This window comes from Dysidea avara, chromosome 1, assembly GCF_963678975.1.
Source record: "Dysidea avara chromosome 1, odDysAvar1.4, whole genome shotgun sequence".
Taxonomy (NCBI): domain Eukaryota; kingdom Metazoa; phylum Porifera; class Demospongiae; order Dictyoceratida; family Dysideidae; genus Dysidea; species Dysidea avara.
In genome coordinates this window covers 13,404,530-13,432,164 of record NC_089272.1, presented here as the reverse complement: position 1 = coordinate 13,432,164, position 27,635 = coordinate 13,404,530, and the positions used below count along the sequence as shown (strand labels likewise).

Sequence of the window (27,635 nt, the reverse complement as noted above, 5' to 3'; positions counted from 1 at the left end):
ATGATATCACACAAACACAATTTGACTGTTAAAGAATAGCGTGTTAATGTAAAGTAGAAGCATGTGTATAATGTTGCATTGTGTAGTTATTACGTGAAACACATGCAAGTTTTTCATGTGTTACAGAAAGAAACAAGAATGAAAAAAACTAAGATGAAAAGATGAACTTTCAAAGTGTAACAGTTGTACTATACATCTGTTACAATTGTATACAACCCAGATTGAAACATTGGAATTTGGGTCACTGAGATGCTTCATAGTGCCTGTTTTTCTGTCCTAACAATTTAAACCCACTTTTATTTGCATTATACTAATGGTAAATACTAATGGTAAATACTAATGGTAAATACTAATGGTAAATAAACAGAAGTTTGTTGTTTATAGCTTAGGACTTCAGTCCATGTTGCTTGACTTACTTCTTATGTTGTCAAAGAAATAATAGACTGCATTTACATTAAAACCCATTCCAGAAAATTACTCTTCCTAATGAAATACATAATGATTCTTTACAAGCATTCATGTATTTTTACATTATAGCCACATTTGATGGGAGTTGAAATAGTTGCTCTCTGTACTGTTTATTGCCTATATAGTAGCTGCACAATTACAGTCATTATTAGTCATGTGGACAAATATGCTGTGATGTTGAAAATTTGAGCCGCCTATGAGAAACGAGCTCATACAGAAAGCAAGATGTATAGAAGCAAAGTGTTGTGAAGAAATCTAAACTACAACTATAGTACATAAGCACTGGAAGAGTCTTAACATAAACTGACTTTCAGGCAGCCAATGTGCAATGGACAGGGGCCAGTGGCAAAAGCAGACAAGTGCCATTTGAAAATTTAGGCAACCATGTAATGTGCGTTAAACAAACTTTTGGACATAATTGAATTTTTGTAATAATTGCTAAAATTAATTTGAGACTGCCATGAGCTTTTAAATTCTGTTGTTTATTTAGTGACAACAGTATTCACATGGTTAATTAAAATACTAATTATTTTTGCAAAATGAGAAATCTTTAATGGCACATGTCCCCTTTTCCCACTGACCCCTTCAATTTTTATTACAAGTTTGAATGCTTGTCACATGCTGTCAAGTGATGAAGATACGAATGTTACACTGCTCATGAAAAAAAAAGAATAAACCCATATATCGCAGTGGATAAATTTGTTAGTTATTATCTATGGATGAGTTGCTTGCATATTTTTGGTTACATTGCTATAACAAAGTAGCTCCAGTGGTGCCAGGATCACCTTGCTGATCTTCATAACATCATTGATGATACATAGTGTTATGTTCTTTTATTTTCAAAGCATTTGAATGCTCAAATGATTATTTTGATTTGAGTGTGCTTTCTTAATGGTAGAATTACACAGTACAGATCTCAACGTATCCTCCAAAATTCTCAATAATCATCACAGAAATATTTGTGCAATGAATACATAGCATCTTTGTGAAAGAGTTTTAGTGTTTCTGACATCAGTTCTGCTGTTTAATAAGAACACCCTTTATGCAATGAATTTTCAGAAATTGTCAAAACTCAAATTTTGGTCTGCCTGCCAGCTTGCTTCACCACAGTGTGGCACTCTAGAGGCTAAACAATGCATAGTACAGCCACTATTTTACACTACAATGGCTAACTCATGTTTGGCATATGCCTTTAGGGTTCTGACAAGTGTTTGCTATCTGTGTGTTGCCTTTCCTTTTAGCTTCAATCATGCTGGTCATCATATTCTTCATGCCAGGGGCGGATCCAGACTTTTGGAAAAGGGAATCAAAATGAAATTGCACTACAATGTCTGGTTTGGTAAGGTGAGACCAAAAAAGGTCACACTTGCTGGCAATGGCTGACCACCCCACCAACTATGCATTTATAGCTGATAAAGTACAGTGTATATAAAATCCTCACATAGCTTGCTACACACTGCTCCAATACTGTGACCGCTCTATTAGAGTATCTTGATTTTGGTATACTACAAATTTTTGGAGGGGGGGAATCTATGACCCCCTGTATCCTTCACTGTTTCATGAATTGAAACCATATCAAGGCATTAACTGTTCATATTGATGCTTTCCCTTAGGGGTGAGGTTAGATGGCAAAAAATATTTTTGAAGAGGTATGTATTAGACACCTAGAGATAACTTTAACTGCCAATAGGTTCATCACTAAAAGCAGAGCACAATGACTATGCCTTCTAGCTGATCTGGTTAGACTAACAACTAAGGCAACCACATGCAATCTTCAATAACTGCATTAACAACAATTGAACATTGAAACCACGCTCATTGCTGTGATTACCATAATTAATCACAGGACAGTGACCACATTCCCTTATTGGCCTAGCTACACTGAGTGATAGCATGGTGAAAAACAATGAATGGTGATCACACTCCTTGAGATCAGAAGTTCACTCTAATAAAGCATAAATTATATGATACTATATTCTAGTAGAAAAGTCACAAGTGTTAGTTATAACAAAAAAAAAACTAAACTAAAACACAGTACATTGATTAAAAAATAATGAAATAGGAATGAAATAAGATATATGAATGATGGCATTACAACATCGCTCTGTGGATAAATCTCTACTTTGCCTTGACATTGAAATTTAGTTGTCAATTGCGGGGGAATGCCAAACAAATTGTATGAAACCAACCAACAATTAACTTTTGTGATTGATTGAGCAGATGACAGTGGGTGTTGGTAGACAACTGATGACTTACACCACTGGTTTGGCTTCAACCATTTAACCATTTAACAACATATACATACCTTGGCAAAGAATTGGATTTATGCAATTTCTGTTGTAGAACACTTGACCATCAGGACAGAAACATCCTTCAGCACATCCTCCTTGACAATTTAGTGTTCCTATATTATCACATGTCTGAGGACACAGTGAACCACATTGTTGATATACCATCCCTGGTGGACATTCTGTGGATGTATCTAAAAGTATAAATAGCATAGTTAAATATAGACAATGCATATACAGTACGCTCAGTTACTAACTGGTGTTATTTCTCCATCCGGGTAATACTACCCCAACATGTGCACAAGCAGAAGCATACACAGCTAAACTTTGGAGATATAATTCTTCTCTGTCGACTTCATCTGAATAGCAATAATCAAACACACAACTCTCAATTAAGGGGTAAGGATCAACCAAATCATTACAAATGCTAAACTGGTGTTCACTTAACAGGGCACATCTTGTTTGGCCTTCAGTTAACAGATTCACATCACAAGGACCAGGAGTTGATGGATAATCCAGACATACAGTTGAAATGTTTGAAACAAGTAACCAACTGATACCAAACTCATTTGGATTACTAGCTAACATATTATTTGGAGTCATGAAATCATCAGAAACATTGCCATTATAATTGCCACACAGTCCACATAATCTTCCTATCCAACTTGTTGATACAGTCACTTCTACACGATATAGTCCATCCCATGAAACTCTTACACCAAGTTCAGTTAGTATTACATGAGGATGTCCTCCTACTCTAACAACTTCTACTCCACCAGATGTTAGTATTACTTCATCACCATTGTTGGATTGTGGTATATCATTAATTGTAACTGTTCCTCCTCCTCCTCTTCCTAATAATATATCAAGGTTCTCATTAGGAACTACAACTCTTACTGAATAGATATGAGACACATTAGAATTTTGTGCACTGTTATTGACAATGACAGCAAACTCCATACTGTCACATGACTGGGTGAGTATATATTCACAAGCTCCTTGAAATTCAAAGTAGCGTAGATCAAACGTGTGATAGTGAGAATTACCAGTTGCATAACAAGTTGGTCCATTAGTTGAGCACATTTGCTGTACGCAGTGAAAGTTACCATCATGGCATGTACATCTTGTGGAACAATTGGGTTGTATTTGATGTCCTTCTTCATATTCTATTCCATTGTGCTTGCAAACTATACACAAATGTAAATATAATTATGCAATGAACATAAACCATGGTAATACTAGGGATCATGGAGGTTTGCATTTTCTCACAAAAAATATTGACTATAAACCAGCCTCACAATACCTTCATGGTACTGGTTAAGTACAGTTTAGTTAAGCCTAAAAGTGTCTTCAGTATGAACTGAATTGGTTGCTATGAACTAAAAGTATTCTTCAGTGAATTGTTTTTACTGACTGTTTGCCTGATGCCTTCAGACAAGAGTAACTCAATAGTGGCTAAGACTACAGGCTTGACGTTTCATTTTCGGCATCACTTCAGCCTAACAGGTGCCTTTTGGAATAACAAAATGTATGCTTCACAGGCTTACCTGTGTACTCCTTTGTTTCCCAATTCACATTTGTCTTTGCCGACAATGCAAGGTGTTGATTCACGGTAGTACTACATAATGATTTCTTTATGTTTGTAATGAGAATTGTCCAAGTTTTCCGTTTTGACTGGATTGATTGCAGAGGTCCTTCTCCTAGTGTTCTTAGTTTGTAACACTGTGTAATGGGCTGAGCACAGCTGAAATGAAGCATAATGACCATTTTGATATTTCATTAATTGATAGTTGGGGTATGCATTCAAATTAAAAATTAAAACAATAAACCTGGTACCATTCTTCCCTCTAACGTAGTATGCATGGGTTCACCAGTCATAATGATACAAAAAGTAAACAAACAATTACAAGGAAAATTTCCTAATGTCTACTAGTATCTTCTCAGGTGTAGGCAGTCTCCCTTGCTTCACTACTCTTTATTTTTGATCTATAATCAAACTTAAAAATTTTCCTTGGGATAAGTGATACTATGTGCAGGGTTGGGGTAGTTACTTCAGAAAAGTAACTAGTTACTTGTTATTTCTATGTCATATAACTTAGTTACAGTTACTTTTAAAAGGTAACTAAGTACTTACTTTAGTTACTAGTTACTTTCTTAATATATTTAGGCTTTTTTGTTAGTTTTGCAACATAATTTCATGATTATTCATGTGTCAGCAAGGGAAGAAGAAAACATTCAGTACATATGTGCACTGAAAATAATGCTATTTCAGCTTAGTTTCAAATATTGTAATTACCATCACTCAAGCCAAATCATGAAGAATAGTACACAGAAGGTGTCCACTTAATGCAGCTATGGCACAAATATTGAAGTAATTTCATAATTGCATAATTACATGTAGGTACACTGTAACCAAATTAACTTAATTACTATTTAGACAGTTACTCCTAGTTACAAGTTACTAGTTGCAAAGAACATAGCTAGTTATATTACCAGCTACTTTGAAATTACTAGTTACTTTATAGTTACTAGTTATGTACCTTGATTACAAAAGTATGTAACTAGTCACTCCCAACTCTGACTATGTTTATGTTAGTGACTAGAATTAGCTTAACTCATGCTTGTGGTGTATGTATGTTAATAATAGTACACTAGGAAGTAGAAAAGAATAAACAACAGTTCAAATTTGAAGGAATTTATTATAACAGAACACACAGACAGGAAAACTAGTACTTTATTTTTGGCCTGCCCACCTACTACATCAATGCATGTGACTGGGTCTGGGAAAACCAGTGTAATTGCCCATGACAGCAGATGTGATTTTTACCAGAACATGAATGAACTATCAAATTCCACAATTAAAATCAGCTAGATTTCAGTGGTCTAGTTTTGTTGGCTGCTTTTCCCAAGCACAGTGATGATCCATATGAGTGGTCTTGGATCCTAATGGAGCCTGGGTATGGCTGTGTGTGGATGTATAGCTTCGTAATGTTGAATAAAGACCTGTATTGTTAATTTCCTTTCATTTTAGTCAGTTTTGAGATCTGATTGTCCCATAACTTGGCCTAACTCAACCGTATGTAATCCACTTTCATTGTGTAACCAGCCTCTTTCCCTCCCTCCACCCCCCCTTTGAGCTCACCTTGTACAGTCATCATCAAGTTAAAAGCTATCTATAATAACAGGTAACTTAGTTGTTGGCTACTTGTACAGTGAATGTTCTGGAAGGTAAGAAATTGACATAAAAATGTGTGAAAATTAACACATAGCTTCAACCATTGGCAAACTACAACACCCTAAATACTTAAAACCAGCATTTCTCAATACTATTAAATAGGTAATGAGACAGAACATCTGCTATTGTAAAGCGACTTGTACAGGTGTTAAAAGGATGCTTTACCAGCAGCAATTAATTAAGATGGTAAAACTTTGTTTTGCTGGTCCTATAATCAAGTATTTCTACAGGTACTTTCTGTTAGATGGCATCAATAGAGCATAGAAATTTGCTTTTGTGTTTCAACTCACTAGCAATATTTACTTGCACAATGTGTGTGATTGCATGCCTATATAACATAAATTTTCACAATACAACACACACAAAGGATTTCATACTTTGTGAATTCTTTCATATAAAAATAAATTTGCATATACAAAAAAGAATTACACATCATAACAAACCTGGACAAGCTATTGGATCTATGCACCGCCCATTTAACAAAACCAGTCCATTAGGGCAAAAGCATCCTTCTGCACATCCACCTGGACAATCTGAAGTAAAGTTTTTCATGCAAGTTTGCAAACAAAGTGATCCACACTGTTGATAAACCATTCCTTGTGGACACTGAAATGCTGTATAATGTTAAGTAATACAGTATGTGATAATTCATAGCTGTATTAGATACAGTTATTGTGTTACATACATGTGATATCAAATAGCACTAATAAAATTGTAATGCAAAAAATTAGCTTTAATCTGTAATACATTAAGGTTGTAACCATTGTCAAAATCAATCCCTTCCCAGTAGCCTGTGGAAAAATTATTGATATACATATCAAATAGCATAAAAGGTTTCTAACAGCCTTGTGTATGCCACAATGAACTTTAGCTACAGTGGTTATAGGCAATTAAAAATTCAGTTGCAGCTTAATACATGACCAAGAAATGTGAGCTGCTCCTGAATTGAAAAGGGCCATTGATAACACAAGTACACATATGCAAGTGATCAATATAGAATGGCGGGGACAGTGCTTGGACCACAAAAAGTGGTCAACTATTCTAATAGAAGAGTTACTTATACAATATAGCTAATTAAGCTATAACAAGTCACAGTAAATAGTCCAATATCAAGACACACGGTGCGGCCTAGAAAGCCGCGACCACACCGTGAGTATATTTACAGGAAGAAAGAAAACAGCTTTTTCATGCGTGCATAGCTCCATGGCTCCTTCTCCAAAGCACACACTATTTTTGCATTATAGCCAGGTAGGGTACGCCACACAGCAAATTTGATTAAATTCGCAAAAGCCATTTGCGAGATATGGACGTCCAAAATTTCGTTTTAATTTCTTCGTTTTTTTCTTCTTATGCCGTACGGGGACTACGGGGTCTTTGATTTCTTTTCGCACACTTTGCAAAAATTGCTATAAAATGCAAACGGGTAACTCGATTGCCTCGATCTTTGGCACAAATTAAGAACGTGTAACGGTGGATTCACGTACCAAGTTTGTTGTAAGTCTGAGTAGTATTCAAGGAGTTATGGACATTTATTCAGGTAAAAAACAGATCAAACTTCTGTCACGGCTACAGGGTAAACCAAGTATCAAGACACACGGTAGTTCAGTTAGAAACAAGTCATCTTGTAGAGAGTTCAGCTGCAAACAAATCACCCAGTAGAAAGTTCCGCTATGAACAGACCACACTGTAGAGAGTTCAGTTAGAAACAAGTCATCTTGTAGAGAGATCAGCTAGAAGAAGTCACATTGCAGAGAGTTCAGCTACAAAGAAACTACCATGTAGAGAGTTCAGCTGCAAACAAATCACCCTGTAGAGAACTCAGCTACAAACAAATATGCCCTGTAGAAAGATCAGCTAGAAGAAGTTACCTTGTAGAGAGTTCAGCTACAAAGAAACCACCATGTAGAGAGTTCAGCTGCAAACAAATCACCTGTAGAGAGATCAGCTAGAAACAAGTCACCCTGTAGAGAGTTCAGCTAGAAGAAGTCACATTGTAGAGAGTTCAGCTACAAACAAATCACCATGTAGAGAGTTCAGTTACAAAGAAACCACCATGTAGAGAGTTCAGCTGCAAAATAATCAATCACTCTGTAGAGAGTTCAGCTAGAAGAAGTCACCTTGTAGAGAGTTCAGCTGCAAATAAATCACCTTGTAGAGAATTCAGCTACAAACAAATCACCCTGTAGAAAGATCAGCTAGAAGAAGTTACCTTGTAGAGAGTTCAGCTACAAAGAAACCACCATGTAGAGAGTTCAGCTGCAAACGAATCACCTGTAGAGAGTTCAGCTAGAAACAAGTCACCCTGTAGAGAGATCAGCTAGAAACAAGTCACCCTGTAGAGAGTTCAGCTAGAAGAAGTCACATTGTAGAGAGTTCAGCTACAAAGAAACTACCATGTAGAGAGTTCAGCTGCAAACAAACACCCTATAGAGAACTCAGCTACAAACAAATCGCCTGTAGAAAGATTAGCTAGAAGAAGTTACCTTGTAGGGAGTTCAGCTACAAACAAATCATCCTGTAGAGAGTTCAGCTACAAAAAAATCATCATGTAGAGAGTTCAGCTGCAAACAAATCATCCTGTAGAGAGTTCAGCTATAAAAAGATCACTCTGTAGAGTTCAGCTAGAAGAAGTCACCTTTTAGAGAGTTCAGCTACAAAGCAACCACCATGTAGAGAGTTCAGCTGCAAAAAAAAATCAATCACTCTGTAGAGAGTTCAGCTAGAAGAAGTCACCTTGTAGAGAGTTCAGCTGCAAATAAATCACCCTAGAGAATCCAGCTACAAACAAATCACCCTGTAGAAAGATCAGCTAGAAGAAGTTACCTTGTAGAGAGTTCAGCTGCTGAACTCTCTACAAGGTAACTTCTTCTAGCTGATATTTTTACAGGGCATATTTGTTTGTAGTTGAGTTCTCTACAGGGTAATTTGTTTGCAGCTGAACTCTCTACATGGGAGTTTCATTGTAGCTGAACTCTCTACAATGTGACTTCTTCTAGCTGAACTCCCTACAGGGTGACTCGTTTCTAGCTGGGTGTTCAGCTACAAAGAAACCACCATGTAGAGAGTTCAGCTGCAAACAACTCACCTGTAGAGAGTTCAGCTAGAAATAAGTCACCCTGTAGAGAGATCAGCTAGAAACAAGTCACCCTGTAGAGAGTTCGGCTAGAAGAAGTCACATTGTAGAGAGTTCAGCTACAAAGAAACTACCATGCAGAGAGTTCAGCTGCAAACAAATCACCCTGTAGAAAGTTCAGCTATGGACAGATCACTCTGTTGAGAGTTCAGTTAGAAACAAGTCATCCTGTAGAGAGATCACCTAGAAGTATCACCTTGTAGAGAGTTCAGCTACAAACAAGTCATCCTGTAGAGAGATCAGCTAGAAGAAGTTACCTTGTAGAGAGTTCAGCTACAAAGAAACCACCATGTAGAGAGTTCAGCTGCAAACAAATCACCCAGTAGAAAGTTCAGCTATGAACAGATCATCCTGTTGAGAGTTCAGTTAGAAACAAGTCATCCTGTAGAGAGATCACCTAGAAGTATCACCTTGTAGAGAGTTCAGCTACAAACAAATCACCTGTAGGGATTTCAGCTGCAAACAAATCACCCTGTAGAGAGTTCAGCTACAAAGAAATCATCATGTAGAGAGTTCAGCTGCAAACAAATCATCCTGTAGAGAGTTCAGCTATGAAAAGATCACCCTGTAGAGAGTTCAGCTATAAGAAGTCACCTTTTAGAGAGTTCAACTACAAAGCAACCACCATGTAGAGAGTTCAGCTGCAAACAAATCACCCTGTAGAGAATTCAGCTATAAACAAATCCCCTGTAGAGAGACCAGCTAGAAACAAGTCACCCTGTAGACAGATCAGCTAGAAGAAGTTACCTTGTAGAGAGTTCAGCTGCAAACAAACCACCCTGTAGAGAATTCAACTACAAACAGATAACCCTGCAGAGAGTTCAGCTAGAGTCAAGCCACCCTGTAGAGAGAATCCTGTAAAGAGTTCATCTACGTACAAGCAGATCACCCTGTAGAGAGTTCAGTTACATTTCAAACCACCCAGTAGAGAGATCAGCTGTACATTATCCTGTGGGGATTAATTGACATGTAATAAATATATGCAAGAGTTCATAATATAATGAACTCTTGATATATGCATTATATATATAATTTGTACATTTACTGATAAAATCAGAATGAGTTAAAGTAGTTATAAAATCTGCTTCATCTTTTTCTTTTTCCTGTGGTAAAGAAAAATATATAGGTTAAAAAGGCCCAAAGCTGGCCATAGGCCGGCTTTGTGGTATACAAATACAAAAAGAAGTGAAATCTAATCAAAAACAGCCAAACTGTAAAAAAAGGAGTGCGGCCCTTGAAAAGGCTATAATGAAAAAAGATGTGAAATCCAAGGTGGCGGCCAAGAAATGGCTGTGATGGTAGGTTAATGGTAAAAATTTTAATAACAACAATTCAGGTGAATTTGGTGCCGAGACCAAGCGGCACCAAATTCACCTGAATTGTTGTTATTAAAATTTTTACCATTAACCTACCATCACAGCCATTTCTTGGCCGCCACCTTGGATTTCACATCTTTTTTCATTATAGCCTTTTCAAGGGCGCACTCCTTTTTTTACAGCTTGGCTGTTTTTGATTAGATAGAAATAACTTGAAAATTGGTGTGTAGATAGGCTGATCATTGTAGCAGTGCCTTTTGATAGTTTGAATAGCAATAGAGTTACAGAGACAAAGTTATAAAGCAAAAACTAAGCAAGTGTAAAATCGCGGATCGAGATACTCTAATAGAGCAGTCACCACGGGGTAAAAAAGGTGTGCAAAAAATGTCGAAAAAAAACTTACCAGAGTTCGAACCAGGGACCTCCATACCTAGCACGTGCATCCTTAACCACTGAACCACTGCTACATTGAATGATCACCTCACTTAATTTCTGCTTTATAAATGAAATTTCTAGTTGAAATCTGCTTATAGTCAAACGTTTGTAATTGTAATTTCATAGATCTACCAATAGAAGTTCTAGACTGTTCTAGAACATTCTATGTATGTTCTATTAGAAGTCCTCAAAAAAAATGTGCACTCTATTAGAGTATTACAATAATATTATCAAATATTGAATTAAATCATGCAATGAAATACATTTATAAGTCTGTCTTCAATAATCATCATTGTATCTACATAGAAAAGAAGAAACATGAGTAAAAACAAACCTCAAAGTCAGCCATAAGCTGGTTTTGGGGCCTTGTAAAGTACAAAAAGGAGTGAAATCCACACAAAAACAGCCAAGCTGTGAAAAAATGAGACGGCCTTCAAAAGCCAGGGTGAAAAAAGTTGTGAAATCAAAGGTGGCGGCCAAGAAATGGCTGCAATGATGTTAATGCTAAAAATTTTAATAATGGCTGTGTGCATTGTTAAAATTTATTAGCATTAACATCATTGCAGCCATTTCTTGGCCACCACCTTTGATTTCATAACTTTTTCACCCAGGCTTTTTAAGGCCGCATCATTTTTTCACAGCTTGGCTGTTTTTGTGTGGATATGTACTATCTCAGCACTTGTAAAATCACAAATTTCCAGGAGGCATGTCATCACACTGCTCCAGGATGGTATGTATGCTAGTTTGTGCTGGTTGTATACCACTTTGTAAAATATTTTGTTGCCAAAGTTGGCTCTCTACTCTTTAACCCACTTCACCTCACCTTCAAATACAAAATGCGACTTAAAATGTAAAGAAGCTTAGGCTGAAAATTTTGTATACATATTCCATAAGCATTAAAATGTGAAGCATGCTACACATCATTCCACCTACAGCTCATAAGATGTAGTGTGTCCATACACAGGGTGCTACTGTTGAAAAATTGAAAGCTTCAAATTTACCTACTTAATTTCTAATTGAACTAATACCTGGTCATTGAAGATGCTTGTACATATAAAAGAGAATCGAACTTAACTTGGAAAGAAATATCTATGCACAAATGCTTCAGTGGTTTTGAATACTTTTGTACAATACAAATTAGGATATTGTACCCTGTTAACAATGAAGTTTGCCATTTAACTGTGCTAATTAATGGGTACAAATACTGTTTGACTGTGCATAATACACACACACGCACACACTACACACATACACACACACACACACACACACACACACACACACACTCACACACACACACACACACACACACACACACACACACACACACACACACACACACACACACACACACACACACACACACACACACACACACACACACATACGTATATATATATCAGGGGCGGATCCAGAGTTTGGAAAGAGGGGGGCACCTTTCTGAAAAACAGTTGAAGACCAAAAAAACTTGCTGAAAACCAGTTGAAGACCAAAAAAAAAAAAAAGGTCACAACAATAATAGCTAGTTATCCTTACCAACTATATCACGTCTGTTATGTAAAATAAAATCCTATTTATAGCTTCATAGGTAAGCTACACTGCCTCATGAACATTGTGACTGCTTTATTAGGGTAATTGACTGCTCTATTAGAGTATCTCGATCTTGTATGCAATTTCTTGAAGGGGGGCATTTGCCCCAAATGCCCCATCCTGGATCCGCCATTGTATATTTATGTGCAAGAAAGCAAATGTACAAATTTGAATGTATTGTTGAATAATGGTATGACAATACTGAACAATGGTATATACATATGTGCATAAGATAGTGTATACAGAGAATATTTGACTTATATAATAAGTTATGTATGTGTATAGCACTTACAGCAATAGTTGCTCCTCCATTTCTGTAAAATAACACCATGTTCTGTACATGCACCTGCATATGCTGCTAAACTTTCACAATAACATTCTTCTCTATCACTCTCATTACAGTTGCAATAATCATATACACAGCTCTCAATGTAACCAGTAGGGTCTATCAGACCATTGCAAGTAATAAAGTATTCTCTACTTAGCTCAGCACATTTAATCTGTGCTTCATTCAGCACATCTACAGGGCATAGGGGAGGAATTGAAAGTCCACTGCAAGTACCATGCATGTCATGTGTAACCCAACTATAAGCAAACGTATTTGGTGAAGACACAAGGACATTGTTGGCAGTCATAAAATCATCATTGGGGTCATCATTATAATTACCGCATAGTCCACATAATCTTCCTCTCCAACTTGTTGATACAGTCACTTCCACACGATATAGTCCATCCCACGAAACTTTTACACCAAGTTCAGTTAGTATTACATGTGGATGGCCCCCAGTTCGTAAGACAGTCACTTCATGAGTTTGCAAAATAGCTTCATCACCAACATTATTTTGAAATTTTCTGTTTATTGTAACTGTTCCTTTTCCTCCTCTTTCTAATAATATGTCAAGGTTCTTACTAGGAATTACAACTCTTACTGACTCAGTGCAAGACACATAAGAATTGTGTGCACTGTTAGAAACAAGGACAGAGAATTCACTGCTGTTACATGGTTGAGTGAGGACATATTCACAATCTCCTTGAAAGTCAAACTTTCTTGAGTCAAAGGTGGTGTAATGAGGATCACCCCAGGCATAACATGTTGCTCCATCAGTGATGCATGTTTGTGGTTGACAGTGAAATACTCCATCTTGGCAAACACATCTTGTAGTGCAGTTTGGTTGAATTAAGTCACCTGGTTTGTATCGTGTTCCCATGTACATGCACTCTAAATAAATGGAAAGTAAGAATTAAATTTTATTTCATGACAAAATAAGCCAAGTTTTATTATATATGCATATCTCAATAATCCTATAGTCAAGTAGGCATGCACATGCTATGCAGCTGACAGAAAGCAATCTACAGGGAGTACATTGTTTTGGGTAAATCTGTTCACATACAATTGCACGTATACATAAATTATGTACACACATGCACTCAAGTGAACACACATAATTTATTATTAGTGTTTAGAAAAATTCATTTCATGATCTTCATATACTATTTTTGTAAAAATGAAATTACTGATGAGTCAAATATTTGGTATCCTGCATCAATATACATGTATAATATATACAAATTTCCACTAGAGTAGGGACCATATATAGCTAGCATATTGACTGAAACAACTGCACGATATTAAATCATAGTAAAACAATAAGATGTGTTATATACCTACTGTACTTTTCCATTATAGTAACTTGAGCACAGTAGGGATATAACACTTCATTTTGTTTTACTGTGATTTAATATTGTGCACTACTCCAGCTTGTTTCAGTACTTTTAATCAATGTGCTATGGTCCCACTACTAGTTGACAATTCCAAAATTTTTTTGTACTTGTTTGTTAACTTTTTTTGTAATTAATTATTATGACTGGTGAACCCACACATACCACATCAAAAAAAGAGGAAGAAATGGTGCTGCACGCCCCAGCTATTAAAAATTGTCTGAAAAGTGAAGTACTTATTATGCTTCATTGTCAGCTATGTATGTTCAACCCAGTATACAGCATTACAAATCAGAAACTGTTCGAAAAGTACCTCTGCAATCAACGTAGCCACTATGAAAAATACTGTAATTTGCTTTTTTCTCGTTTTAAAAATAATTTTCATATGTGACAACTTGTACAAAAATTTCTTATATGAAAATTCATAAGATCAAACTACTTTAATAGAGCAGTCATCCACGTAAAATGCATACGAAAAATATTTTTACAGGAAAATTTTATCATGAAATTTTTGCATACAAACAAAGTGAATTATGGTACATATGATTTCCATTACGAACGAAAACCATCACATGCTACCACCAAATTGACACTTTGCTGTCAGAAAGATGAATGGGACACAAAGGAGAACACTGGTACGTCCATGAAGAATGCATTGTACATACTGTGGTATGCCAAAAAGGCACTTCTCAAGCTGAAGCAACATTGAACAGCAAAAAAATCAAGCCCATAGCTTTAGCCATTATCAAGTTACACTTGTCTGAAAGTATCAGTCCAGTTACTTAGTCAGTCAGTTACTCAGTCAGTCAGTTACTCAATCAGTCAGTCACTAGAGATTTCATTTAATAATTTTTTTCTCTAAAATTTCATAGCAACTTTTTGAAAGTGTTTTGGGTCAATTAGAAGGGTTTTTTGAGCTTAGCTTCAAGTATTGTGTAAAGTCCAAAGGGTTTTCCTATCACTGGAAATGTCCCTGGTTACGTGCCTGTGCTCTGTAATTGTTCACTGAAAAATACTTTCATGGCTATTCAATATTTAACCTTGAATGTTTCTGGACTACCTTTCATGAAAATTATTGTAACCAAGACACAAGAACATTAACACCTCTGATATTTTATAAAAGATGAGTATATATGGCCATCAAACAGATTAAAGTTTTAGAAAGAAGTAGGCTTGCGCCAATTATGCCGGCATAATTTTGAGCATAATAGGCTAGCAAAAGCATCAAGCATTATGCCAGCATAATAGGATGATTTTCAAAAATTTTAAATTAAAACGTGCAATGCATGCACAAAAAAATACTGCACAAAAAAATACTGCACAACATGAACATGCTGCACATTATTTCTACATTTCATATCAAAAACCTCAGTGTTATCATTTTTACTATTTCTTTACTGATTTTTCACACTTTATGGAAACAAGATTGAGATACCCTAATAGAGCAGTCATTTACTCTACAGCAGTCAGGAAATGCAGATATACTCTAATAAAACAGTCAGCTCTTGAACATAATTTTGATTTTGAGGGCATTATTTTAAGCATAATAGTCTGGACTTTTGAGCACTGCTAAAAAGCATAATAGGCAATTTTCAAAGAATAATTGGCTCAAGCCTAGAAAGAAGCTCATAAAGATAATTAAACATTAACAGTGTATTTTATCTATGTCATAACTGTAGCTACTTGAGAGAATAGACAATGACACAAGATGATATGACATCAATAAATAAATAAATATATAATCAATGTGATATATACAGTCCATTGCTTATTTTTACCTGCACAGGTCAGTGGCTCAATACATCTGCCATTAAGGAATACCTTTCCATAAGGGCAGAAACATCCTTCAGCACATCCTCCTTGACAATTTAGTGTTCCAATATTATCACATGTCTGAGGACACAATGGACCACATTGTTGATATACCATCCCTGGTGGACACTGGATAGCTAAAATATTCGAACAAACTCATAATTGTTGTAGATAAAATTACAATTACGTGTATAAAGAATCATGCTTGGGAAGATCAAAGTAAAAACTACAGTAGTTCTATAATCAGCAGTTTACAAAACTGCAGCTCTTTATCGGGTAGTTGTGGGTGGCACGGAATGGTAGAACTGTATGTGGGCAAAGAGACACTAAACACCAACAGAAGAATATGATCTTGGACAGACACAATGGCTTGAGAATGGTGGATTACAAGACTAGTCTATAAGTTTTTAATTGTTGTATGCATGTTGTTTACCTCAAATTGTATACAGCCCTCTGTACTAGCTGAAGCATAGTTGTGGTCATCTATATGGAAACTATAGGTCTCAAAGAGTGGTCTCACGATGTAGCACTTGACTTCACATCATGCTATATTTGTCTCTTGCCCACTCTTGGCATGCAAAATTTTGTGCATTTAGCACTCATAGAGACACTTTAACTCTTACCCCATACACACACACACACACACACACACACACACACGCACACGCACACACGCACGCACACACGCACGCATGCATGCACACACACACACATACACACACAGAACTGTGCATGGGAAGATCAATAAAAACAGTTCTATACTCACCATAAATAATGATTTACGTGAAGTTCTATATAGAACAGCACGATATGGTAGGTTAATCAATATAGAACATTGTGTGGGCAGTGAGACACTGAACGGCCAGAAAAGGTGTTGTTGGATGGGTGCAATGGCGAATCTATTAAAGATGATGGATTTCAAGACTATCCTGTGAGTTTTATATTGCTCATGTTGTCCTCAGGATGAGAATGGACTTCAATAACAGTTAAAGCATCACCTTTGCTCATGTTATATGAGAAACATGGCACTCTAAGAGTGGAATTAAGATGAAATGTAGCACTCAGTTTTGTCTGGTGTTATATTTGTCTCTTGCCCACATTTTTACACTATATTTCATGTATAGCGCACTAGAAGCGGTGCTTTAACTTACACATATAGCTATATTATATCCAAACCTACCACAATCAATGTTCCTGTTTAGTAACACTGTGCCAGTTGCAGCACATGCTGAAGCATAAGTTGATAAACTATGGCAGTAACAATTATTCTGTTCACTCCTATTACAGTTGCAGTAATCATATACACAGCTATCAATATATGAAATAGGATCAACATATGCATTGCATTGATTGAAGTTTCTTCCTATCAAAGCAGCACATTGTGTCCGTGCTTCCTCCATTACACTTGCAGGGCAATCACTAGGAACTAATAGTCTGTTGCAACTTTCTACTGTACTATTATCTACTACCCAGCTACCTCCAAATGTGTCTGGTGATGATACTATTGTTCCATCTGGAGTTGAGAAATCATCAGATGAGTCACCATTATAATTACCACACAGTCCACATAATCTTCCTCTCCAACTTGTTGATACAGTCACTTCTACACGATATAGTCCATCCCATGAAACTCTTACACCACGTTCAGTTAGTATTACATGAAGATGTCCTCCTACTCTAACAACTTCTACTCCACCAGATGTTAGTATTACTTCATCACCATTGTTGGCTTGTGGTATATTATTAATTGTAACTGTTCCTCCTCCTCCTCTTCCTAATAATATATCAAGGTTCTCATTTGGAACTACAACTCTCACTGTGTCAGTACAAGAGACATGTTCATTGTGTGCACTGTTACTGACAATGACAGCAAATTCAGATACATTACAGGATTGGGTGAGGATGTATTCACAGTCTCCTTGGAAATTAAAGTAGCGATGATCAAACGTGTGGTAATGAGGATCACCATATGCTTGGCAAGTTGCTCCATCAATGTTGCATAGCTGTGGATGGCAACGAAAATATCTATCTTGACAAACACATCTTGTAGTACAGTTTGGTGCTATTTGGTCACCTTCATTGTACTGAATGCCATCAAAACTGCAAACTGTATTAAAATATTAATCATGTAATTTCATTATGTATAAGCATTTTATATTGTACGCACACATAGAGGGAGAGAAGTTTCACTGCCTAAAAGATGGCATTTTTAAATTTATTGACATGTTATTTACCAAATCACGCCTGTATAACATGATCTTGAGTGATAAGCCTCATTCATATGTTCCATCAAATAATGTATTCCACTGATACTAAATGCATACAACAAGTAGGTATTGAGTTTTAGTTACATTAATGTGCAAGCTGCAACCATTATAAAAGCTGTTACAGGTGTAGTTTCATAAAGCCTTAATGTTTTGAAGCTATATATTAACCCCAAGGTTCCTGCTGCTATTATTACTTTGTCAGATATGAATTGGTATATCCTAACTTTGAATGGGAGCAAGCGTATGTGGAGATACATACGTACATCTATAAAGTAGCAACTAAAAACAGTAGTATAAATAAATGATGTGATGGTATATCAGTTGATAAATATGTTGAATACACACAAATTTCAGCAACATTGTTAGAGAACAATTTCACAAAATAAGAGACCTATCCACAGCCAACTGTTAGCTATAGCTGTGGGAGCACATGTGGCATAAATATATTGAACAGAATTACAGTGGTTGCCATTATAAAAGTTATTAGTACATAAACAAATTTGAATAAGTTACTGGTCTAACCTGGGCAAGCTATTGGATTAATACATCTTCCTTCAGAGAGCACTTGTCCATCAGGACAGAAGCATCCTTCAGCACATCCTCCAAGACAATTTGATGTTCCAATATTATCACATGTCTGAGGACACAATGGACCACATTGTTGATATACCATCCCTGGTGGACACTGGACCTCTAACAAAGGGAACAACAAGTACCATATTGTAATGAATTTTCATATCCAATAAAATAATTTATAAACTCATTTGTACATACATTAATGATGCTGCAGTTATGATGACAATTAATACCAACAAATGATTTGTAACACTGATATTTATACTTGGAATCAAACGTTATGCCAACTTTAAGGCAACTACAGTATAAAGCATTGGAAGAAATCAAGATGCCTTTATGGCTAAAAGTTGAGACCCCTTAATCAATGCTTGTGGTATATGAGAAGTCACACTGTTATAAATGTGGGTGGCCTTGTAACTTGTCTATATCCAGACTCCAGAGCCAAGATTCTGACCTCCTATTATCACAAGCTTTTTCAGGTCTTTAGTGAGATAGTACATAATTAGTAAACAATAAACTAACAAATCAGTTGAGAAATAGATTATAGCAAAATTTACAAGTACACAGAAAAATTTGGGATTTTTAACTAGAGTAGGGACCATAACACATTGATAAAAAGTACTGAAACAAGCACGATATTAATTCACATTTTAACAATAAGAAGTGTTATATCCCTACTGAGCATTTCCATTATGGTATCTTAAGCACAGTAGGGATATAACATTTCTTACTTTTTACTGTGAATTAATATTGTGCACTACTCCAGCTTGTTTCAGTACTTTTTATCGATGTGTTATTGTTCCTACTCTAGTTGAAAATTCCACATTTTTCTGTGTACTTCTTTGTTAACTTTATTGTAAATAATAATTATGACTGGTGAACCCATGCATACCGCATCTGAAATGGTGCCACATGCCCCAATTATCATCTGAAAAGTGAAGTATCCATTACGCTTCGTTGTCTGCTATGTTCAACCCGTTACACAGCATTTCGAATCAATAACTGTTCAAAAAGCACCTCTGCAACCACGCATACCAAAAAAAAGAAATGGTGCCAAGCGCCCCAGTTATATCAATTATCGTCTGAAAAGTGAAGTAGCTATCCATTACGCTTCATTGTCGGCTATGTTCAACCCGTTACATAGCAGTATGAATCAAGAACTGTTTGAAAAGCACTTCTGATATCAAAATAGCCACTATGACAAATACGGACAATTTCCGATATGAAGGGAAGCCATCACATGCTATCGTCAAATCAACGCTTTTCGCTGTCAGCAAATATGAATGGGACACAAAGGGAGACAATGGTAAGTCCATAAAGAATGCATTGTACATACTGTGGTATGCCAAAAGGCACCTGTCGGGCCAAAGCGATGTCAGACAGTGAAAAAATCAAGCCTGTAGCTTTAGCTATTATCGAGTTATGCTTGTCTGAAGGAATCAGTCAGTCAGTCAGTCAGTCAGTCAGTCAGTCAGTCAGTCAGTCAGTCAGTCAGTCAGTCAGTCAGTCAGTCAGTCAGTCAGTCAGTCAGTCAGTCAGTCAGTCAGTCAGTCAGTCAGTCAGTCAGTCAGTCAGTCAGTCAGTCAGTCAGTCAGTCAGTCAGTCAGTCAGTCAGTCAGTCAGTCAGTTAGTTAGTCAGTCAGTCAGTTAGTTACTTACTTACGCAGTCAGTCAGTAGAAAATTCTGTTAAATAAATTATTTTAAAACTCTGTAGCAACTTGTTGAAAGCATTTCAGGTCAATCTGAAAGCTTGTTTGGGCTTAGTTTCACCTAACCAATACTGCCTGATCGTCGTTAGGGGAAATTGAGGCTGTTTTTTGGGTGATATTATTTCATGGGCCACACCTACTCCTTTGTAGCCCCTACTGTACACTATAATTTACTTAATGGGATAGTCATGGTCCAAACTCTACGAGGACAAAATTAATACTCTAGACAGCACCCAGTAGTATTAAATCATTAACACAGTACAGTACATAGCTACATGCAGACGCAACCAGTAATTGCAGCTATTTTTCAATGGGATTTCCAATAGATCACAAATGCAGGGGGTGTCTCAGAAGGAGATGGACAGGCACACATGCATGTTGGACAGACAACGCATCAAGCTATTGCTCTTCTCTTATGTACTTTAATGTTCCTCAACATTTATACATTTATGTTTAGGCTAAAGTATAATTCCAGATAGGATTTTTATATAATCCAGTCTGCTATTTTCCATACAAACCTTAAGCACATATATAAGTTTCCATCAATTGATAGGTAAACAATGATGAGGTATACAATAGGTTTGACTACCAAAGTGACATGATACTACCTAACTAACAGCATGAGTGTGTGGATAAGAAAAAAAAAGAGTATTAAAAGCACACATACCACAAATTGTTTCTCTCCAGTTGTTTATCACGAATTCACTGTCAGCACAAACTCCAGCATAATTTGCCAAACTGTTACAGTAACAGTCTTCACGATCTGTCTCATTACAATGGCAGTAATCATACACACAGTCATTCATGAATGGCACAGGATTTACTCTGACATTAGCTACTGCAAACATCTCTTGTTGTAGAATAGTACATCGTTGTTGAGCTTCAGACATGACACTTGGTAAGCATGCTAGAGGAGGTGTGAGGTCTCCACACAATTTATTGTCATTGTAGACTGCCCAGCTGAGGCCAAAACTGTTTGGAGATGTAAGAAGAATTCCTTCTGGGCTTTGGAAGTCATCAGAAGGATCGCCATTGTAGTTACCACATAGTCCACATAGTTGTCCAATCCAAGCAGATGACACTGTAACTGTCACTCTAGTAGAACCATCAAAGAATATCTCTATACCACTAGAAAGGAAGACACGAGAATGGCCACCAATTCTGGTCACAGTGACACCATCAGACTGCAATATTGTACTGTCAGTAGTGGTTGACTGTTGCCTGTCATTTATGGTAACTACTCCTCCTCTACCCAACACTATGTCAAGGTTCTCATTGGGAACAACAACTCTGACTGACTCAACACAAGACACATATGGATTGTGTGCATTATTAGTGGCTGTTATAGAGAAATCAGTGCCATTACTAGGCTGGGCTATTACATATTCACAAGTTCCTTGAAAGTCATATGAGTGTAGATCAAAAGTGTGATAATGTGGATCACCAGATGCATAGCAGGTGGCTCCATCCAATATACATGCTTGTGGCTGGCATTGAAACTCTCCATTATGACAAACACATCTTGTTGTACAATTTGACTCAATTTGATCACCTTCTTTATACATAATGCCATTGAATGTACACACTGCAGGAAAGTATAGATATAACAGACAATAAGTAGATAATTCTTATGTGTGTGCAATGTACATTTCTATGGAGTGTGCATTTCTTAAATATAACTGTGATAAGCAAGTATAGGCTTTATAGACCTTTTTATATCTGATAGAATTCCAGTATTATCATGAACTTGATTTGACCAAGGATTGTGTAGGTGGTCATCAGAAATCACTTTCTTTGAGTTATGCTATTTGTTAATTCTGCATCAGTTTTATTCATACTCCTAAAAATTAGGTTATCTGAACATTAAGTGGTCCTCAGAAGTTTTGATACTGAACTTTTACTTGGTACACAGCATGGTTACTACTGTATATGGTACCCTATGCATATAAACATACCTTCAATGACATAATTATATTTATAAAGCAGAAGATTCATCTGTCTGTCTGCCTGCCTGTCTGTCCATATTCCTTTGGGTCAGTCAGCTATCTCGCTAACCACCCCACATATTGAAGTAACTTCTGCCATAATGAAGCAACTTTTGCCGTCAAAACAACTTTTGCCAAGTACCTTTTGCCATAACGAAGCAGCTTTTGCCATAGTGAAACAACATATCAAAGCAACTTTTGCCATGACCTAATTTTACCACATTTGCTGAATGACATTCCTTGCTTGCTGTTTGTGGCTCTTTGAATACAAGGGTGCAGAGCCAAACCTACTGGAATTATTTGGTGTAAACTACCTTGGCATTCAACTCATATATGCATTTTTAAACATGGTTTTTTAACCTCACTGTTGTGTGTGATGCATGCTGTAGCTCAATGGTTTGAGCGAGTGTCTCTAATCATTATGTAGTGGGTTCAGTTCCTTGCTTTTATCTATATTTTTTTCTCTTTGACAACTTTACATCAATTGTTTTCTTATTTGAACCTTTGTTGCAATGTTTTTAATAGCTACTTCTAGTCAAATTACCTAAATACATACGTAACTTTTCATGTTATACCTTTAGTCTGTCATTTTTAACCCATACCATTCTAAAACATCAATATTTTATGGTGATTTTGTACTTTACTTTACAAGGAAGGTGATGGCAATAGGTGCAGTGCTATTAGGTTGTATGGTAATATAGGGAGCAGGAGTGAAGGTATTGTACATGTACTTACAGTAAGTAGTATAGCTAGTGTAATAAAGTTCTACACGTACGGCACACACAATGCATAACATAATCACTAAGCCAACTCCTGTACAGGTAACAGTGCTAGCAGTTAGATATGTACACAAAATTCATCGTATGGCTCATTGGAGAGCTTTTATAAGATCAATAATAAATGAGAAAAAAATTCTTTCTCTAAATGTTTTTGTAAACAGCTACATATCCAACAATACCTGGACAAGCTAAAGCATGTTTACAGACTCCATCAATCAAAACTTGACCATCAGGACAGAAACAACCCTCAGCACATCCACTGCTACAAGGACCTCGAATAACATTTTCACATGTCTGAGGACACAATGATCCACACTGCTGGTAGACCATCCCAGCTGGACACTCAATGCCTATAAGTGATGAACATTTTGATACAATTACACATAATACACATACCATACAGTACAGTAGTACTATATAGTAGGGATCCTCCCAAAATCTAGAGCACCCACCAAAACACGCCATTAAAAACTATCATTGAAACATTCCAGGTATGTGTGCATCCTTTCTGTTGGAAAGGAATTGCACTCACTAATGCTTGTGAAATACTACAGTAGTAAGAAAGTTTCATAGTGTCTGACATGCAGGCAAGCAACTAGACAAAAAAATGATGGAAAATTTTGGTATCAACAGTTAAAGAGGGATTTTATGAAGAGTGCTTTTACTGTATGTCTTAGTACTAGGTGTCAAATACATCTTACAGAACTGCTAAAAAAACTGTAGCATCCACAAGGAAGAAGTTGGCATGACGAATTAACACCTTGATATGGTTTTTGGTAGATGACAAGCAGTTTAATCGATGGGAACTACAAAAGGCACATCCCAGACAGAGTTATGTACAGTGGTATAAAATGGTAGCTACCTATACAATGCATCATTTAGTTTCTATACTTGGCGACTGTTGGCAAGCTTACAGGCAGGCCTAATTTTGTGTTCTAGCAATTTTTGTAAAAAGAATTAGATCTCCTGAAAGGGTTTCTTGTTGCTAACACTAACTAGTGTAGCTGCTTGATAGGCTTGTTACTAAAAACAGTGCATACAACCATGCCCCTCAATGATCTATTTGATTTTGTAATGATTGAGCACAATGAGCACGCCCCTTAATAGTACACAGTGAAATCTGTATATAAAGGACATCTTGGGACTAACCAAAAGTGTCCTGATTATCAAGGTATCCTGATTTTTTACATTCCAAGAGATACTTTGGACTATTACCAAGTGTCCAGGTTATGTAGATGTCCTCATTTTCAAGTGTACTGAATAAAAGGTTCCACTATAACTGCTTTTTAGCAATCAATAATAATTGAGACGTTAGGTTAGTTAATCCAAAGGTTGCAAGACATGTTGCTGTCATATCTTCAGTGCTGGTCACTGTAAAGTACCAATAATAATAATAAATACTTAGGTTTAAGGGAAGAAAATCCATCCCTCTTGGAGGAGACTGTGTGTGGCGCTCGACTAGACATTGGGTGACATGCAGTTTGAATCATGGGGTAGGAGGGATTTTTCCCTTTCTTTGGCCCTTTTATGCTTCACCTTATTATTAGCTAGGTTAAGTAATAAGTCTTCAGTTCCTGTTAGGTTATGTAATTCAAAGGCTACAGCATATGTTGCTGTCAGGTCTTCAGTGCTGGTCACTGTAAAGTGCTAATAATAATAACAAGTACACAGAAAAATTTGGAATTTTCAACTAGAGTAGGGACCATAGCACATTGACAAAAGGTACTGAAACAAGCTGGAGTAGTGCACAATATTAAATCACAGTAAAACATAAGAAGTGTTATATCCCTACTGTGTGCTTGTGTGTACTTGTTAGCTTTTTTTAAAAATAATTCTGCATCTGAAATGGCACCGCACACCCCAGCTATATCACTTATCGTCTGACAAGTGAAGTGTCCATTATATGACCTTTAAAGAAGTTAAAGAAGGTTAATGTTGGAACGACAAATAGCGTGCAAAATAAATATAAATAACTTACTGACATAGGGGTGTCAGGAATCAGAGACGGTATACCCATCACACAAGTATTAATTGGAGTAGTTGGGCTCCTTTAAGAATGCTTAACGTATGCGCAGTAGCACGTGCTCAGCCTATGTGTCATGACACCTGACGAGAGCTCCACCAGAAGGAAATTAATATGCCTAAAGGAAAAGCCAAAAAGACGACTCAGGGTAGTCAAAGAACGACTGGTTCAAGGGGAACAAGATCCGGAGCCGACGCCTCGCGGAAACGCCAGAGTTCAGCCAACGCACAGCCGACGTTGAACCCCAAGCGACCCAAGAGGATGCCATCTTCACGAGTTCATGAAGAAGAGAACCAGCCCAGACCATTAACCACGGCGGATATACCGATTATCGCTGACGCAGTGCTAGGAGCTCGCCGTAACCAGCCAACCCTCACACGCGACGATCTCTCTGCTTCTGGTCCAAACCGCCCCGCCGCTGTTACTACTGGTGAACCTACCCCTGCCGCCATTAGCACTGGAGCCTTGATGTCCCCAAGCCAAACTCCTTCTGAATCCGAAGACACTCCAGATTTTGGTCCGGGAAGGAGTGGGATGACTCTCAACCACCTCAGTAGCATCCCGCATGGATATCTCACTGAGGGACTAGCTCCTGCTACCAGACGCACTTACTCTGCAGGAGAACAAAGCTTCACCTCCTTCTGCAGTGCTTCAGGGAACCGAGTACTGCCAGCCAACGAGTCAGCCTTGCTACTGTTTATTTCTCACTTGGCTTCAAAGAACATTTCCCATGTTACCATAAAAGTCTATCTTGCAGCTATTCGTCACATACATGTTATTGCTGGCATGCACAGTTCTTTCGAGGAGCAACTCACTCCTAGACTTCAGCTGGCACTCAGAGGTATCAAAAGAACCCAGACCATTGTGACACCTCAAAGGACCCGCTTACCCATTACCCTTCAGATTATGTGCAGCATTAAAGACTGCCTCTCCCAACAGCCATGCTCTCACTCCAACATCATGCTTTGGGCTGCATGCTGCTTGGCATTTTTTGGATTCCTTTGGGTCAGCGAGTTCACAGTCCCCTGCCAGGGTACCTATGACCCGGGAACTCACCTTTCACTAGCTGATATCTCCCTTGATAATAGGGACCATCCACGTTTAATTGCAGTATCCATTAAGCAGTCGAAGACCGACCTCTTTCGGAAGGGAATGACACTATACCTTGGGGCAACCGATCACCCAGTCTGCCCAGTCACCGGTATTCTACCATACCTAGCGTTAAGGGGCAACCAGCCAAGACCATTGGTCCTCACCAAAAAAGGACAAGGGTTAACCCGTCAAGCCCTCAGGGCTTCACTGGATGTTGTGCTTACCAAACTCCGGCTGCAGACATGCAGCTACAATACGCACAGCTTTCGCATTGGTGCAGCTACATCGGCAGCTCAAGCAGACATTCCAGACTGGTGCATTAAGATGCTGGGCCGCTGGAAAAGTGACGCCTACCAACAATACATAAGGATGCCACCACATGAGTTAGCCAGGTTCTTCCAGCAACTGGTCACACCATCATGTAAAAATACAAACCATTAACAGCTTTTCTACCATGCTTGTAAACATTAGATAGGCTTCAGAGGTACTTACTTGTTAACATGGCACCTTTACTGCATTATTATGTATGTCAGTAATACAGTTTGTTATGTTGCTGTAATTTACTATTACTTGTCAATCATACCCACATGTTATTTATCGCAGTTTAAACAAACTGATTTGGTACATCATATTCCAGATCCTTTGGGTGAGAGGTCTCCGCTGCCCGTACTCCCCCTCTCTGTGGCCAGCATTGAAAGAATTTGGAAGACTGGGAAGGTATTCTTAATCTAAATTCTTCCCTGCTTACCCAAGTATCTGTCATTCAAATATCATTCCACACTTTATAAATTTGGCCTGCTTAAAAAATTAGGAACAAAACTAGCAGTGTATTGTAAGTTGCACCCAAGGCAGCCGAGACCTTAGGCACTTACCAAACCACCCCACCATCAGTTGATAGTGGGTAGCCTGCAACACTTAGCAGGTGAAGCACCAAGATAAAAGGAAGGAACAAAGGTGAGTGTTAATAAGTGAACAACATTAACTTCATTGTTGGCTATGTTCAACCCGCTAGACAGCAGTACGAACAAAGAACTGTTCAAAAAACACCTCTACTATCAAAGTAGTCACTATGAAAAATATGAATGATTTCTGTTATGAAGGGAAGCCATCACGTGCTACTGCCAAATCGACCCTTTTTGCTGTCAACAAAGATGAATGGAACACAAAGGAGGATACTGGTAAGTCCATGAAGAATGCATTGTACGTA

At 37.4% G+C, this 27,635-nt stretch overlaps 2 protein-coding genes across 2 annotated transcripts in view; one reads left to right on the top strand and one right to left on the bottom strand.

Moving 5' to 3' along the window:
* LOC136258960 (IgGFc-binding protein-like) overlaps nucleotides 1-27,635 on the bottom strand; it is a 72,557-nt gene that overhangs the window by 35,717 nt on the left and 9,205 nt on the right. The window contains exons 5-13 of the mRNA XM_066052387.1: nucleotides 23,493-23,663; nucleotides 21,217-22,134; nucleotides 18,786-18,956; nucleotides 17,177-18,103; nucleotides 15,963-16,133; nucleotides 12,758-13,684; nucleotides 6,435-6,605; nucleotides 3,014-3,943; nucleotides 2,774-2,950 (exon numbers count right to left, since the gene is read on the bottom strand). Of these exons, the coding sequence (XP_065908459.1) occupies nucleotides 2,774-2,950; nucleotides 3,014-3,943; nucleotides 6,435-6,605; nucleotides 12,758-13,684; nucleotides 15,963-16,133; nucleotides 17,177-18,103; nucleotides 18,786-18,956; nucleotides 21,217-22,134; nucleotides 23,493-23,663 (4,563 nt within the window). The remainder of the gene's footprint in view (nucleotides 1-2,773; nucleotides 2,951-3,013; nucleotides 3,944-6,434; nucleotides 6,606-12,757; nucleotides 13,685-15,962; nucleotides 16,134-17,176; nucleotides 18,104-18,785; nucleotides 18,957-21,216; nucleotides 22,135-23,492; nucleotides 23,664-27,635) is intronic.
* LOC136241660 (integrase/recombinase xerD homolog) lies at nucleotides 25,451-26,869 on the top strand. The gene has a single exon (XM_066032907.1). It carries the CDS (start codon nucleotides 25,451-25,453, stop codon nucleotides 26,867-26,869), a length of 1,419 nt encoding a protein of 472 aa, XP_065888979.1.

Excerpts from the sequence above, each read along its gene's own strand:
- LOC136241660 (XM_066032907.1), top strand. The coding sequence starts at position 25,451 with ATGCCTAAAGGAAAAGCCAAAAAGACGACTCAGGGTAGTCAAAGAACG.